Source organism: Nannobrachium achirus (genome assembly GCF_963921795.1).
Source record: "Nannobrachium achirus genome assembly, chromosome: 6".
NCBI classification, from domain to species: domain Eukaryota; kingdom Metazoa; phylum Chordata; class Actinopteri; order Myctophiformes; family Myctophidae; genus Nannobrachium; species Nannobrachium achirus.
In genome coordinates this window covers 40182025-40199722 of record NC_137815.1, presented here as the reverse complement: position 1 = coordinate 40199722, position 17698 = coordinate 40182025, and the positions used below count along the sequence as shown (strand labels likewise).

Genomic DNA, 17698 nt, shown 5'->3' with positions numbered 1-17698 from the left:
TTATTTATTCAGTATTATTGGGGGTTGAAGGAATTATTACTGCAACACCATACTGGCACATGGATGCCCTGCCAAAGATGTTTGCTTCAGGACCTTTAGAAGTCAGGGCCCTCTTTCTTCAGGCTCTTGTAGTCCGTGTTGACGGCCAGAAACTGTGAAACAGAATTGAATACATTTAAAAATGTTTTGCCAAAATGAAAACCAGTGCCAAATCTCACACTCAAAGTGTGTTAAAAAAAGAGGAAAAGATAAAAAAGAGAGAGTGGATACTGTATGACTGTAATGAATGCAATGCTATGCAGCCCTCCGACCATGAAAGGAACCGCGTTTTCAACGCCAACTCCGATTATCTTCTTCCCTCGTATTTACTGTGAGTGTTCTGCTGTCTGGCCTCTTGTCTCCTCGCCCTCACCAGCGCCTAACCCCACCCCCTCCCCTCTTCATTAAGATCATTGTTTGGACTCCGGCGGAATCTTGATGCGAGACCTTTGCCTGGCCATGAAGAATTAAACATGCTGTGTCCTGACCTTTTGTCTGCACTGACTTTCAAACCGCTAGCAGCGCAACCTTGAACCAAACAGACACCCCCCTCCCCCCCGCCATCGTTCAGTTCCCTGCACAAAACATCATCATTGTTTATGCCCTGTTTTTCCTTCCTTATATCTGCGTTGGTAATATTTTCATTAGCTTTTCTATGGATGTTAGTAGCCCTCGCTTGAAGAGTTCAGTGAAATGACCACTAAAAGGCCTCCCATTCCATCTGCCTTCATTCGTTTTCGAGAGATTCCATGTTTCTCTTTTGTTGTTACTGTATATGAGGGATTGAATGTATAGGAGTCTCAGAAGTAATGTTGGAGAACCCAGACGTATCAGTGATGTCAGTTATCATCTCCAAATTTGGGAATTGTTTCAGCATGCGGCTGTTACCATGGTGGCGACACATGTGCAGTACAGGTGGCTGTACCCGCTTTTGCCCATATATGGTGTTCCGTGTTCAGTCCAGTCTGTGACGTCAGAGTACTGTAGACAGATGGTGGACAGATAGACGGTGGACAGACAGACATTCTGTAAATTAATAGTTATTAGATAGATAAGCCGTGGTCGTGGTTGATGTTCATCTGAATTTGTTTCTCCAAACAGGAGCCGCAACGGGAGCCCATTCTTTGCCTAGATTGGTTTTCCCAGTGGCCATAATTGGAGTGGTGAGTCAGGCGGCGATATACAGTTTGTGGAGGAAGAATAGTCACCTTGTACTGGTAGGTTGGGTCCAGCTTGTTCCAGGGCTCTGGACTGTTCTTCTTGTCTCTCCAGCTGACATGGAGAGAGAGAGAGACAGAGAGTTGAAAGGGAGGGTGAGAGAGAGGAGTGGAGGGGAAGGCTGCTGAGTGGGAGGAAAGTACACAGGGGCCATGTGAAATAATGATTGGGGAAGGGAAGGAAAGGAAGGGGCACAAATAAGCCGGCTTTATACTGTACGTTGTCGTACAAGAAAACAGCCGACCTACAAACTCAGAACTCGTTGCATCCACGACACGTTCTGTAAGTCGGCTATTTCCGCCGTGCGACCAGTGTTGTTTTTTACAGCAAATTTTGATTTTGTTTTAGTCATATTCTTTAGAATAAAATGGCATTTAGTCTGAGTCATAAATTTATTCACCTAAAAAGTATTAGTTTTAGTCTAATTTGAGTCGACTAAATATCATAAGACTTTAGGCGACTAAATCTACAGTTGATTTAGTCGACTAAAATGTATTTTGGCAGGCCTTGATGGCATCGTAATGACTGATTTTACACTTGCAGATCGGCTATTTTCAGCACGCAACAACTGAGAGCAACCAAACATAAAATTACTCTCCTCTCCACTAGTCCCTCCCTAACATTTTAATCTAGTTTTTATTTTGTTGACGAAATTGTCAATATATTTAGTCTTAGTTTTAGTCACCACAGCTTAGTTTTAGTTTAGTTTTCATCAGTGAAAAAAAACACAGCCAAACACAGACAAACATTTTTCATCATAGTTTTAGTTGACTGCGTGCGACACCGCCATATGACGGATCATGACTTGGGGCATCAAGAGAGAGCTAGAGAGAGAGAGAGAGTGAGATGAGGTGAACTCAGTTCAGTGACTTGGCAGGGTTTCCTCTGTTCATTAAGCACATGCAGTCTCTGGATCTCACACATCCAGGCTGTGTCCATCCCTCTCTCCAGTCTCCACCAGCACCGAGAGAAACCTCATCGCACCACCAAGCACAAACAAAGGGACAGAGAGGGACGGAACAGAGACTAATGGGCGGTTGCTGACCACAGCCGGCAGTAGCACACAGAGATGAGGTCAGGCTCAATAGCTGACCGTTGGAACAAGTGGCGGTACAAGAGGGTGCACAGCACACAGTACTGTGTGCAGTGCTTCAGTATGGGGCCGTCTTTGGCAGTACGGCTTTGTTCAGATCGGTCAATCTATAGCCGCTCTGTGATTATTCCATGTTGTCATTTTGTTATGATATTTAATGAATAGTTTGCTTGCTCATAGGAGCAGAATAATAACACGCTCATGCACAAATAACATACATACTGTACTGTGTACAGTATGACCCTCCACCTTCCACAGAGTTGTCTTGTTTTGTAACCCCTGTGATAATGGCTGTTATTGTCAATCCTTTGCCCATTTCTTTTTTCACTAGTGCTGCTGCCTTCCACACACACACACACACACACACACACACACACACACACACACACACACACACACACACACACACACACACACACACACACACACACACACACACCAATAATAATAAGAGTAATCCAGTGCACACCTGTTCAAATCCACTTTTTAGTTGAATTGTACCGTAGAGTGGGGCATGGGGTGCAGCGGCTCATTTGCATTTAAAGCCACGTAAACAGAACGGGCCTGTCCAAAAAGGACAGGAAGGACTGAAACAGATAAAGGCTTGCTAGAATGCATAATCCAGTGGTTCTCAACCTTTTCATGCCGTGACCCCCCAAATAATCATATTTTAAATGGTTTTTGTTATACAGTATATGAGTATGCAGGCTACTTACATGACATGAGGTCCTCTGGCCAGCCGCACCAGGTAGAGAGCGGCTCCACTTAGGCCCAATGCCAAAAAGAAGAACTGAGGGATCAACTGAAGTGACAGGAGAAGACAGCGACAGCATAGAGGACAGGAAAGGAATACATTAGTTCCTGATGATGGTAAATAATCATATTCTAGTTTGGATGTGATGTACTGTATATACCATGTGAACACAACTGTTTGTGTGCTGGTTCCCGTCTGTAATGTGTGTGTGTGTGTGCGTGCGTGCGTGCGTGTGTGTGTGTGCGCGTGTGCGTGTGCGTGTGTGTGTGCGTGCGTGCGTGCGTGCGTGCGTGCGTGCGTGTCACAGGATATCCATATATCGTCGCTGTCGAGCAGAAACCTTGCATCTCCATACATTGTTCCCGCTGTAAATTAATGCTCTATAGCAGGGGTGGGCAACTTTGATGATGGAGAGGGCCACTATATTTCCACATTTTAGTTCAGAGGGCCACATATACTATCGGGCAAAACCTCTCATATCTGTATTTTACACTTTTTTGTAAAATGAATGCCCTACTTCATCATTCTATGTCACACAAAAGTACCAAAAATAGACGATCTACAAGCTCAAAACGCGTCGCAGTGCGCAGCGTTTTGAGCTTGATCTTCTATTTTTTGCCATTTTTTAATTGGAATTGTGAATTCATTTTTTATTTCAAATGCATTCAGTTATACTTATGTTAACTTTATGAACTAAAATACCAATACATTGGGCATAAAAAGACAACAATACTAGTCGTTAAGCTACTAATGAAGTAATTAAAGTGGGTCATGTTTGGAATCAGTATTCTGATATTAACCTGCGGGCCGCATTAAGTGAAAGTGGGGGCCGCATGTGACCCCCGGGCCGACCAGTTGCCCATGTATGCTCTATAGTCTACTTTATCATACAAGAGTGTCACACACGCTTACAGTATATGCCACCATGCATCATGTAGTGCATGTACATATAGTAGGCCTACAGGACATTTTTAAACCTATAGGCTAAAAACCCATCTCTTTTCCCTGCATTATAGTTCCCCCTAGGTGTACTCAACATTGTTATGACCACCTCTTTCTTTCTTTCTTTCTTGTCTCTTTTTTTCCACACTTCTTTTTTGTTTTATTCTATTGATCTGTACAGTTTTGCAGCCGGGCTCTGCCGCTTGGGAATGGTTTGACCACACGTGGTGCGGGCACATTTTACTGCCTTTGTTGTTTTTGGCTACTGATGTTTTTTTTGCTGTATGACTGTTTTTATACATGATTTGTTGTATGACTTGCTGTGAAGTGCACAGAGACCCCTTGGGATGATGATTGCACTATAAATAAAAAATAAACTGATGTAGTGAGCTTTTCTAGATTGGCTATTTCCACTATTTTAAAATGTTTTTAAAATATAATAAAGAAAGGGTTTGGACTTTCTACCCGACAGCAACGATTTTTAGTTTTTGCTTGGGATGCACCGATATATCGGCCACATATCGGTATTGGCCAATATTCGCCGTTATCGGTCAATATTGGTATTGGCAAAGAAAGCACAATACGAACGATTGCAATAGCCAATATTTATCTGTTGTTGATAAGCATACATTTTGCACAAGCTATGTTGGTTTAGTTCGTTATTTGCAGCCTACCAAGCATATTCGGAACAGTTTCTTGTTTGTTAGTTTTTTTATGTGGCTAACACCAAAAACGAAATAAACCAGTAAGACTCTCTAATCGGGAGATAAGCGACCGTCAGGTCACATGTATACACCGCTTTGCGTGATTTTAGGGCAAAATCTGTAGTGTACAAAAATGTGTTGTTAAAAATCAGCCTGATGGTGGAGCTAAATGCGACAGATCCAGGTTGATGACAGGACTCTATACATACTGTGTGCCGCTTTGTGTGATTTTAGGGCAAAATCTGTAGGAGCAGTGTTCAAAAATGTGTTTTGCAAGAATCGGCCTCATGGTGGCGCTAGAAGAGGGCCATGTGAGAAATGGAGGGGTGGAGGTTGTGGTTTGGCAGCCAAGGAGTGTGTGTGCAAAGTTTGGCATGGATAGGGGCAACGGTGGCGGAGATATGAGATGGGGGAAAGTGTGACGTGTGACGTGACTGACAGACAGACAGAATGACAGACTGACTGACTGACTGACAGCCGGTGGAGGTTTTGATAGTAACTGCGACCTGAACGTCGCAGCAGATATCGGCATCGGTACCGGCCAATAATTTCCATATCGGTGCATCCCTAATTTTTGCGTTTGTAATGAATCCACGCGAACACACACACAGACACGCACACACAGACTCTCACAAGTGGTTGTTATTCCTGTGCACCTCCTCGTCCTGTTCCATATTCATGAGCGCCAGGCCGCATGTGACAAAGCTCACTGTCAGCCTGGGCTGAGCGGGCAAGGACGTTGTCTTCTCTCCGTGTCTGCCAGTCAGGGGCGTCACAATGGGGGGGGGGGGGGGGGGGGGGACTGAGTTACCAGGGACCAAGGTGGAGGGGGCCTTAATTATTTTATACTTTAGCTATTGAAAAATAGCAGATCTACTAGATCTGCTATTTTTTAAAAGTCGTGGAAATGTGTAACTCCGATTTTGCTTCTGGGGGGGGGGGGGGGGGGGTCCCTGGAACGAAATATGTTGAGATGGGGGTCCGTGGCCAAATACAGTTTGGGGGTCCTTCACATGAAAATGTTTGAGCACCACTGACATAGAAGCATAGGTTTTTAAAAAAAACCTTAGAATGATTTAGGAGACATTTATTTAGAAGACATTTATAGACATTTATAGATTCAAAGACTTCAAAAATAGCAGATCTACAAGCTCGCACCACGGCGCATGCCGCGCTGTGAGCTTGTAGATCTGCTATTTTTCAATAGTTAGAGCACAAAATAATGCATAATAATAATAATGTGTTCCCAGTCTAAATGGGTTAAACCCACCCCACTATGAAGAACATTCATGGGGGCGACCGAGTAGGTGGGGGCCGATGGGCAAGGAGGGTTGCGAGCTTATGAGAAACAACTAAAATAAGACCTTAAAACCTGGCGAAAACAGTTGCGTGCATTAGCGGAAGATGACCATTAAATGGAGAACATTAAATTAACTTCTGAAAAGCCTACACGGCCTTAAAACATGGCAAAAACTGTTGCGTGCAAGATTATATGAGGATAAAGGAAATCATTAAATGGAAAACATGAAATTAACTTCTGAAAAGGCTTCTAAGTCTACACTATAGCCTACTAAAAACTAGTGAACCGTGATCTAGCCACACGTGAATGATTGAGGTTGTAAACAATAACAGACAATATAAATCCTTAGTCTAGTTGGGGTAAGAAAAGGATATCATCATGGCCCCAAATAACTTTTCAATATATCTTGCAATTGGCGACGGGTCTCTTACTAAATCGGCAAGAGTGCCTCTCATTCTCAATACATAAAGGCTATAAGCTATATAACCTCTCCATCATCAGCAATAGTCAGTGGTGCGTGTTCCCCACACTCCCGAGCCCCCACCGTTGCGCTTAGGTTCACCGGGAAATACTTGGTCGCATCTGAATCCTTGTACCCAGGGCCCAGAATTTGGTGCGACGCCCCTGCTGCCATCCTCCTTTCCTCATTCAGCGGGACCAACAGGTTTAATGCTTCATTTATGCTGTGTTGTACAACGCCGGTATTGCACAGCCAAAAAATTGCAGATTTACAATCTTACAGCGCGTGGTGGATGCAACCTGTCGTGTGCTTGTAAATCTGCTATCTTCGGCATTCGGCGCCATTATACAACGAAGTATAAATTCTGTTTGAGCTTGATTTAAACTTAGAGTGTCACGCACACACAGTGAAAGGCCAACATAAATACAGAGACATATGTTTGCACATAGGCTACCGACAGACATGCGCACACATGCGTGCGTGAGCCCACACACGTACACACCTTCCAAAAGTTGTGAGTGGTGTTGATGAGAGAAGTTAAAATAGAAGAATCAGGAGATTATGTGAAATGTCAGGAGATAATGTGAATTGTCTCGCTTTGGCGAGACACCCAAATAGGCCTATCTATTTTGGAGTGTGTGTGTGTGTGTGTGTGTGTGTGTGTGTGTGTGTGTGTGTGTGTGTGTGTGTGTGTGTGTGTGTGTGTGTGTGCACGTGCAATGTGCATGAGATAAAAATGTATAGTGTGAAATTGTGATCACCGTATGTCGTTACTGTCTGGTGGAAACCTTGTACGGTATGTTCAATACTGTTCCCTCTAGCCGGGGAGCCACTGTGCCAAAATGAGAGAAGACCTGTGATGTCATGACATACTCCAAATTTTAGTTTTTCCTATTAATTTGGTCAATAAGGTACACAGAATGGGAGGCCTGCTCTGCCGGAAACACTGCGAAAAAAAAAGTTTCCCATCGACTTCACTATACTGGAAAAAAACACACCAAAAAAAGTAGCATGTGAGGGGTGAAACTAGGGGTTCTTGATGATTCTGAATCCATTGCAAGCATTTGTTTTGCATGAGAAACATTCCTTGGGCTAGATTTCAGCCTCTCAAACCTGTGAAAAGTGATGAGTCATCGCTTTTCACCGTTATTTTGGTCCGTTTTCTAGCCCAAGGAATGTTTTCCATGCAAAACAAATGCTTGCAATGGATTCAGAATCATCAAGAACCCCTAGTTTGACCCCTCACATGCTACTTAAAGCATATATATTTGTTTGTTTCTATCCTGTATATTGAAGTCGATGGAGTGAATATACAAATGGCCATAACTTTTTTTCGCAGAGTTTCTCTCGAATGAGAGGCCTCTCATTCTGTGTACCTTAATGACCAAATGAATAGAAAAAACAAAAATAAAAAGTATGTCATGACGTCACAGGTAAAACCCTATTCTTTGAGCTTTTGGGCCTGTGGCTCCCCGGCTATTCTTTATTTTTATTTTTAAAACATTTTTTTTGTGAAATAGCAGATCTACAAGCTTAAAACGCAGCGAAGGGACAAGATTAGAGATTGTAGACCTGCTATTTTTGCTACTTTTGAGTGACACTGCAGTATGACGAAGTAAAAAGTATACGTAAAAAAATATAAATAGTTACAATTTGGAGATTGTAACTGTAACTGTAACTGTAACTGATGTATTTTCTGACCTACGATGTGCATCATTTGACTGCATGCATGTTTCCTTTTACATGAATGCAAGTCTTTCTGAGAACAGAATATGTTTTAATGTGTTGCGTTCGTGCGCAGGGGCATCACAAGGCGGGGGGGGGGGGGGGAGTGGGAGTGAGTTAATTATTTTATACTTTAGCTATTGAAAAATAGCAGATGTACAAGCTCACAGTGCGGCACCGAGTGCAGCGCTGCGAGCTTGTAGATCTGCTATTTTCGAATAGTCGTGAAAATGTGTGCAAATCTTTGAATATTATATGTATTTTTTAAGCAAACATTTGTAACTCAAATTTTACTTCTGGGGGGTCTCTGGAACTAAATATTTTTAGATGGGGGTCTGTGGCCAAATACATATCATCTTGGGGGTCCTTCACATGAAAAGGTTCACTGACATAGAAACAGAAGGATTTCAAATATTCAAAGACTTTTCACGATTTTTCAAAAATAGCAGATCTACAAGCTCACAGTGAGCTTTTATATCTGCTATTTTTCAGTAGTTAAAGCACAAAATGTGAGTGAATCCTTGTACCCAGCGCCAAGAGTTTGGTGCGACATCCCTGTGCGTGCGTGTTCGAGCATGCACGCGTGTCTCCCACAAGTTGAGTGGAACAGCTGTTGGGAGCCCACACACCTCTAGTCATGCTGAGTGATGCTGAGTATAGTGACAGTCAGCTCAGGTTGAACTGAAGGATCTCTCTAATCAACCGACTCCAGACATCTGTCTCTTGGCTGATTGCACTGTCACCTGCTCTGGAGTTGATTAGGAAAGACGCTTGTGATCAAAATGGGTATGAGACACACAAGCATACTTGTGTAGTCAGGGACGTGCAGAGAATGTTAGAGAGGCAGGGGCTGAAATTTCTAAAAGGGCACTTTTGGTGAAAATATCGAAAATAGCCGACCTCCAAGCTTACAACTGCGACGCGTTGTGAGCTTGGAGGTCGGCTATTTTCGATGCTTGATTTCTACACAGAGAGGACAATTCCTTCAACATAAGATGCCGCATTCAAGTTCAGGAGAGTTTGGACAAGGCAATTCTCTTGAATGCTGCCTTCGGGTATCGCATGGAAAGAGGGCTTTTGTGTTTCTTTCACCATAGTAAAAACTGCATTCATGGTCTGGAGAGGGCGCTTTTTACAGATAGGTAAAAGGGCAAGGGCTCTAGCCCCCTTTGATGTCTATGTGTTCACGTGCCTGTTGCATGCACACACACTCTTTCTCTCTCACACGCACACACGCACGCACGCACGCGCGCGCGCGCGCGCGCGCACGCACGCACGCACGCACGCACGCACGCACGCACGCACACACACACACACACACACACACACACACACACACACACACACACACACACACACACACACACACACACACACACACACACACACACACCCACAAACACACAAACACACACACACACACACACACACACACACACAGCTTGATCAATGATGGGAAATGCACACATGGATGCTCACCTACTCATGTGCACACATGCAGCCAGGGACCATAAGCTAAATTTTGATTAATGTGGTAAAAAGTGTTCACCTCTCAGCATTAGTCCTGACCGATATTGGAAGCAATTTATAGGCCACTCTGTGGAGCTCAATACGGTTGCTGGCCTTATTACTTTCCTGGTGCAATGCCAAGTCAACACTGTCAATCCAAGAAGTTGGATCACGCTCAACCTCGCTTGAGGCAACTGGGAATGTCTTTGTTTAACTCTTTAATCTGCTTTTATTCTCCTTCAAAATATTTAAAAGGTAAATAAATGTTAAATAGCTCTATATGTTGATGGTCATTGCTATAGAGCAGGGTTCCCCAATAGGCGGCCCGCGGGCCATTTGCGGCCCGCGGGGGGCTACTGTCTGGCCCACACCAACCCCAGTAATAATGCTGGTATAAGAGCAGCAACAACACTAGTATATCGACGTTGTCGGGTGGAAATCTCGTATCTCCAAATGTGTACGTTCTTTCGCAAATCATACAAGGCCGTCGCACAAAAGTAGTGAAAACAGCAGATCTACAAGCACACAACGCCTCGCGGTGCGAGGCGTTGTGTGCTTGTAGATCGGCTGTTTTCACTAGTTTAAATCATTTTTAAAATGATAAATTCAAAACGAACGGTTTTGGACATACAAGATTTTCGCCCGACAACGACGAAAACTGTCACTGGAGTAGTGGGAACGCCACCGCCGCCCCCTGCAATGTTGTGGCCCTAGGCTTGGTACCCTAGACATAATTCGGCCCTTGGGGAAAACTAATTGGGGAACCCTGCTGTAGAGTAAGGGTTTGTTCAGTAACAGGAGTCTCCATGTCTATCCAGCTCTTAATCAAAGAGAAAATGCATTTTCAGGTCGGGATACCAATTGTATTTAATCAGGATAAAGAAGTCAGTCAGGATACAGATTAACAAGCGAAAGCTGATAAATGGGTACTCTCGCCTGATTGGATGTTGTAGCCTGGCTGTTACTGAACAATCACTCTATATACTCTGGCAATAATTACTATCAGAATATATTTTTTAAAGCCCCAGGGACCCCCAGGTCCCTGGGGGACCCCCAGATGTAAAAAATTACCAAATGTGCAAAAATGACCAAATGACCACCGCAACGGGGCTGCTCACGGTGAATTCCCGGGGACCACTGACTTCTGGTGCTCCAGAACGGATGCAAAAGTGCTGGCGCCCCCAGTGGAGGACCCCCTGCCACTGCAGCGCACATAAAATGCCGTCACTCGGGCTAGGAGCGTCCGGGAGAGCCGGGGCCGGTACCTATTCGTCCGCCAAGGCAACGCGGACACCCCACCCCTCATTTCTCACATGGCCCTATTCTAGCGCCACCTTCAGGCCGATTTTTAAAACACATTTTTGGACACTGCTCCTACAGTTTTTGCCCTAAAATCACGAATATCACTACACAGCATGTCTACACTCATGTCATCAACATGGATCAGGAAGATTTTGGAAAAACAAATGTTTGCCCTATTTGTGGAGATAAGCCACCTACGGTCGCTTATCTCCCGATTAGGGAGTCTTACTGGTTTTAATCTAGAGCTTGTCTTGTTCTTTATTTTTGTGTCACACAAACAGGATCAAAAGCGTAACTACTGTCACTGATGCTTTAAGATTCTCTGTCCAATGTCCATAATGTGTAATTGTGTATCAGGTTCAATTCTATAATTGTTCAATTATTTGAATGCAACGTACCGGTATTTCCAAGCACGAGCATAAATGTACTGTAAGCCCCTCCCATACACTAAAATGTGTTCCTGGCCTGAATGGGTAACCCAACAAAACATACAGTAACGTAACACTTAATACAGGACTACCAACAAATATACTGTACGTGTGTGTGTGTGTGTGTGTGTGTGTGTGTGTGTGTGTGTGTGTGTGTGTGTGTGTGTGTGTGTGTGTGTGTGTGTGTGTGTGTGGCCAGGTATAATGGGTATTCTGACAACCGTTACGTTGGGTCGGCACCCCAACGGGCATCGATTGGCCTAGATGAAATAATGCCCAATTTGTGAAGAAATAAGAACAACGCACACCATCTGAGTGAAACCTAGTTAGTTCATTAGCACTATTGACTTTCAGAGAAAACAATGAAACGGTGGTTTACAGCTGATATGTTAACAGTTATGCCATACTGTTGCATGTCACAGAGAGATCAATATTGGACAATACATATCGTCACTGTCGGGCAGAAACCTCGTTTCTCCAAGTTTCAAATGTGTACGTTTTTTCGCAAAGTAAACCACTGCTTCATCACTGGTGGTGGTAAAACTCTAAAAGAACTGGTGCACTATTGTGTTGGAGCGCCTCCGTGCGGCCGCAGAGTTAAGGTGCTATCTATCCCTGATTGATTGATTGGTTGATTGATTGATTGAAGAGGTTTGCATAGGAAAAGGTTCATGATAGCCGGGGAGCCACAGGCCCAAAAGCTCAAAGAATAGGGTTTACCTGTGACGTCATGACATACTTTTTATTTTTGTTTTTTCTATTCATTTGGTCATTAAGGTACATAGAATGAGAGGCCTGCTCTGCCGGAAACTCTGCGAAAAAAAGTTATGGCCATTTGTATATTCACTCCATCGACTTCAATATACAGGAAAGAAACACACCAAAAGAAATATGCTTTAAGTAGCATGTGAGGGGTCAAACTAGGGGTTCTTGATGATTCTGAATCCATTGCAAGCATTTGTTTTGCATGAAAAACATTCCTTAAGTTGGGCTAGAAAACGGACCAAAATAACGGTGAAAAGTGATGACTCATCACTTTTCACAAGTTTGAGAGGCTGAAATCTAGCCCAAGGAATGTTTTTCATGCAAAACAAATGCTTGCAATGGATTCAGAATCATCAAGAACCCCTAGTTTGACCCCTCACATGCTACTTTTTTTGGTGTTTTTTTCCAGTATAGTGAAGTCAATGGGAAACTTTTTTTTCGCAGTGTTTCCGGCAGAGCAGGCCTCTCATTCTGTGTACCTTATTGACCAAATTAATAGGAAAAACTAAAATTTGGAGTATGTCATGACATCACAGGTCTTCTCTCATTTTGGCACAGTGGCTCCCCGGCTATGACAGTACAGTTCACTGGTACAAGGTCAACTAAAAGGAGATCCGAGTAAGCTTTTCTGCTTATTTGCACAGGAAACCTTTATGTATCTCATATAACAACTGAGACGGTGTGAGACCACACTATTTAGTCATTATGCTAATGTATGGACGTCTCTGTTGTTTCATACACCATCTTTGGGCATAATGCTACACTATTGTGATTTATAATTTGAGCTTGACTGTGATACATGTGGCTACATGATTGATTGATGTTTTTGTGGGATAGAGAAGCCAGGGCTTGTAGTTACTGGACTGTCGAAATTGTAGCTACCTGATACTGTATGCTGATGGAGAAGGGGGAAAAATCAAACAAGTTTTGAAGTGAGCGGTGGTGTGTGTGTGGGTCCTCATAATTACCCGTTGTGGCCGTGTACAATAAAAGCAGCAGAATAAACATGTCTTACCATTTTAGAGGTAGAGTTGCTGCATAATTCCATTGCATTTATAGATGCACAGCCACTGAAAATCGTACACGCAAACAATCACACCCGTGCTACGCGGGGGGGGGGGGGGGGGGGGGGGGGCCTCGCACAGGACTTCGCACAGGGCCCCGCATTTCTCCCAGACGGCTCTGCCCAGTGATACTAATAAAGGTTGTGTTCCATTTAGGTCAAATAGTCTGCTACATGTCACACTGGATAGACCCTGTTACACTATAGAACTGAGCCTTAATTAGTATCATTGGTAGCACAAGGAAGACATTTGCCCTCAACTTGTGTCCACTAATGGCCACCATGTGAATGTACTAGCCTCAATAATTCCTTCCTATACTGTATACATCCAGCTAGCATGGAAGCATTATACTCTGTCGAGCTCATATGATTGCTGTCCTTATTAAGGCCTCTCCATACTTCGACCGAAATGTTCGGTGAGTTGTGTTTTCCGACGTGCAAATTTCCGAACTCTCGTTCGGTCCAATGCTTTTCAGAAGTCCCGAGCGATATCATTTTATGGTAGAAAAGGACCTTTTGACCGAAAACGGCGGTTTCGGTGTATGGAGAGGCCTTTACTTTCCTGGTTCACTGCCAAGTCAATCCCGTCAATCGAGGAAGTTGTATCCCTCAAGACCTCGCTCCAATAAGACATTGGAACATCAAGCACAGGGCCTGTAATAAGTTTCATTTAAATGGAACGGGGTCCCCCATGGGAATATTGGGACACCCCCCCTCCCTTTTCCCCTTCTACACCAATGTCTTTAATGCCGTAAATAGCATGATCTACAAGCATTGATGCATTGTGAGTTTGTAGATCTGCCTTTTTTGTGTCATGCAAACAGGAACAAAACAAGCTAAACTGCTGTCACTAATACTTTGCTAATACAAAAGCATGAGAATTACTGGATACTGCAGCACTTAGATGTTTAATCTGAATCCTATTGTGAGGAAGTGAGAATATCTGACATTAGCCTCGTAAACCAGCCTCCTCCGGAAATCTACATTTCATTTGCTTCCTCCTAGAAAGCAAATGAAATGTAGATTTCCGGAGGAGGCTGGTTTACAACATGACAATGTCTGGAGAATTCCATCTCTAGGCACCGGACATACTCTCTCATTTTACACAGGCTGGTGATTTTCATGTTGCTTTTAGAAGCAAGATAATCCAGAAGAGGATTAAGTAGTCAAACATAATTGACTGGGTTTTGAGTAATCCAGTGATAGTCCACAATACAAAACTGTACAACAGTCACGTACAGTAAGTGACTTACTGTAAGTCATGCATTGTCATTGAGATATCATTGGATTTGTCACTGTCGGGGAGAAACCTCTTACACTAAAAACTCATGGGTCATTTCTTGACCCAAATCATGGGTCATTTGTGTTAGGTCAAATTTCGGGGTCATTTCTCAGAGCCACAACCCTTCCTTGAGTTATTGGGATATTATTTTGACCCAATTCCAGGGTTGTTCGAGTTAGGTCATATTTATCTGGGGGTGACCCGTTTTGGGGGTTAGTGGTAACCCATATACTTGGGTCAGTGGTCTAGCTTTGGGCCAATCAGGGGACAGGCACCATAAACCTGTTTGCAAAGCATGCTGGGAAAAGCATTTGTCTAGGTTTCCAGAGACATTTTCTAAGCTATTGGGAGCTAAAAATGCGAAATATGTCATATCCATGTGTCTGTCTCGGCAAGCTGACTGTCATATGTCTGAATTTGAATTGTCAATATTTGAGCCTAAACCCTAACCGTAAGTGCTTGGCTGTTAGACTAGGGTTGAGCTCCCTCCCCCAGCTAGTCTGAAAGAGAAGAACTCATGGTAAATGTGAGATTTTATTGTTTATCTTCTCTAAACTATTCTGATTATAGTAGTATCAACATTGTTGCATATATACATAATTATGCGCTTTTATGTTGAAATTACTAAACTTTTAACAAATCATCTGAGAAGAAACCCTGAAACATTTCTGATCTATGTTAATGTCAGTTAATATTGTCATTCTCCAGACTATGCATACCGGTATGTAGGTTGTATTCATTTAGCCCACTCAACCCAAAACTTGAGTTGTATTGACTACAATCTTGGGTCATTTTAAACAAATAATTTGGTTATTTATTTGACCCAAATTATGGGTCAACATTCATAACCAAATTTCTTGCGTTAAAATAACCAAACTGGGCATTGGTCCCTATTTGACCCGTGAGTTGGATCAAAAATAACTCAAGTTGAGTTGTTTTTGACCCAGCAGTTTTTAGAGTGAAGGGATATTTCACTTTCAAAAAAACTTTTTGTCATTGTATCGTCTAATCAGGCTTTTGGGAACACCCTGGACAGTTTTTGAATTTCTTCATTCAGTATTTAGACATTTGATATTCATTTCCCCCATTTTGCCACCTTCCAGGACCTTCCTATACAAACCCATTATAACTTAAAACTCCATTTTAACCATGATGGGAACTCACAAAAATAGCAGATCTACAAGCTCAAAATGTGTTGCGATATGTCATGTCTCCACCCGACAGCAACGTTATGAGACATTCAGTGATCATGGTGATCATCCTGATCTAATCAACAGCAGGTTATTAGCCGCCACCAGCTGATAGCAGAACATTTGAGATTCTCTGCCCATATGTGTATCAGGTTCAATTCTATAAATACAGCTTTATTTGAATGCAATTAAATCCAAGCATGTAGAACTGTCTCTGGCTGGTGGCACCTTGTCATCGCAAAAACCACCTAATGAAGCCTGGTCCACCAACAACGTCATAAGCTACTCGCCATTAATCCATTTATAGAATGGCCAGTATATTAAACAAAGGAAAAAGATGAAGAAAAAAAGAACAGTTCATTACCACTTCCATAGGTGCATGTCAAAGAAAGAGAGCTCAACAGACTACATGAAAGACTGCATATTCAAGATGAATAAAGTCAACCTACCCCTGGATGTTTCTTTGCATGAATAAGCATGGTCCTAATCATCTTTGCTATTATTGATATTATCCCAGACTTCCAAAACAGAAGCAAAGAAAAAAGGCAACTATTAAATTCAAATCCCAAACAAAAACTGAATCTGAAAAAAAGAAAAGAAAGAAAGAGAAAAATGAAAGCTACGGTTTGATGAACATATCCCTGCAGATCTCTGTATGCAGATTTATGTAAACAGGCACATTTGTTTGTCAAAGTGAAAATTGCCTGGTGCAAGGAGACCTGTTGCCAAACCCAACCCTCGGGTCCCTTGACAACTCCCCATTCACTTGGATGGAGAGCAGGGTCACTGGGGACACACACAATGGGAGAGAGAGAGAGAGGGGGGGGAGAGAGAGAGAGAGAGAGAGAGAGAGAGAGAGAGAGAGAGAGAGAGAGAGAGGGAGAGAGAGAGAGAGAGAGAGACAGAGAGAGAGAGAGAGAGAAAGAGAGAGGGAGAGGGAGAGGGAGAGGGAGAGAGTGAGGGAGAGAGACAGAGAGAGGGAGAGAGACAGAGAGAGGGAGAGACAGAGACTGAGAAACAGAGACAGAGACAGACTCTGAGAGAGAGAGAGAGAGAGAGAGAGAGGGAGAGAGAGAGAGAGAGAGAGAGAGAGAGAGAGAGAGAGAGAGAGAGTGGATTGAAGAACTATGATCCTAGATTACTATTTCTATGCATTTGATGTATCCTCATGTTTTCCCTGGTTAAAATGTAAATTGTGTTAATACTGTACATACAGTACACTTATACCTTTAAACACATTTCTTTTTAAAGTAAATTGTAGAAACACTGTACATACGGTACAAACAGAGCAATTACCCTTACACAACTTCTATTTGTGCACAAGTACATGCACAGTTCTTATGGTTTTGTAAGTTAAATTTGCCTCAGTTGCAATGTACGAGCTCTGAGAACACAATCATCATTTCATAATTATGTTTTGATTGTATTGTTCCACTTCCGCTTTGGCAATGTTAACGCATGTCTTCTCATGCCAATAAAGCCCTTTGAATTGAATTGAACATTGAGTGTGTGGGAGGGGAGGAGAGTCTAAACCCTAATAGCGACATCTGATCCGCGTGGAGGACATGCCCTGTATGCTACATGTATGTATTAGGGCATTCACCAAATATTCGAATATCAAAGTCACTATTCGATGTTGTTCACCAAAGTCGAATATTCGCTTTTTTAAAATATATATATAGTTTATAAAACTTGGCTAGATTGGAAGTCATAAGAATGAGTTGTCAATGCCCCTGGTGGATGAATTTGTTAATGCTCTATACCAGGGGTTCTCAAACCTTTTTAGGCCCTGACCCCCAAAATAAACATACCGGTATTTGAACTTGGAATTGTAGGTATTACATTTAATGTGACTTGGTTCCGCAGATAATTGCGAGGCGTTGTGAGCATGTAGATCTGCTATTTTCACAATGTTCGCCTCTTG

The 17698-nt window shown here is 42.9% G+C and overlaps 1 protein-coding gene across 1 annotated transcript in view; it reads right to left on the bottom strand.

Moving 5' to 3' along the window:
- LOC308287103 (cytochrome c oxidase subunit NDUFA4) overlaps nt 1-17698 on the bottom strand; it is a gene marked incomplete at its 5' end in the record, with an annotated part of 33947 nt that overhangs the window by 242 nt on the left and 16007 nt on the right. Inside the window, 3 exons of the mRNA XM_080728223.1 lie at nt 1-152; nt 1248-1311; nt 3067-3152. The exon at nt 1-152 is cut by the window's left edge and continues 242 nt beyond it. Of these exons, the coding sequence (XP_080584349.1) occupies nt 96-152; nt 1248-1311; nt 3067-3152 (207 nt within the window). The 3' untranslated portion in view covers nt 1-95. The remainder of the gene's footprint in view (nt 153-1247; nt 1312-3066; nt 3153-17698) is intronic.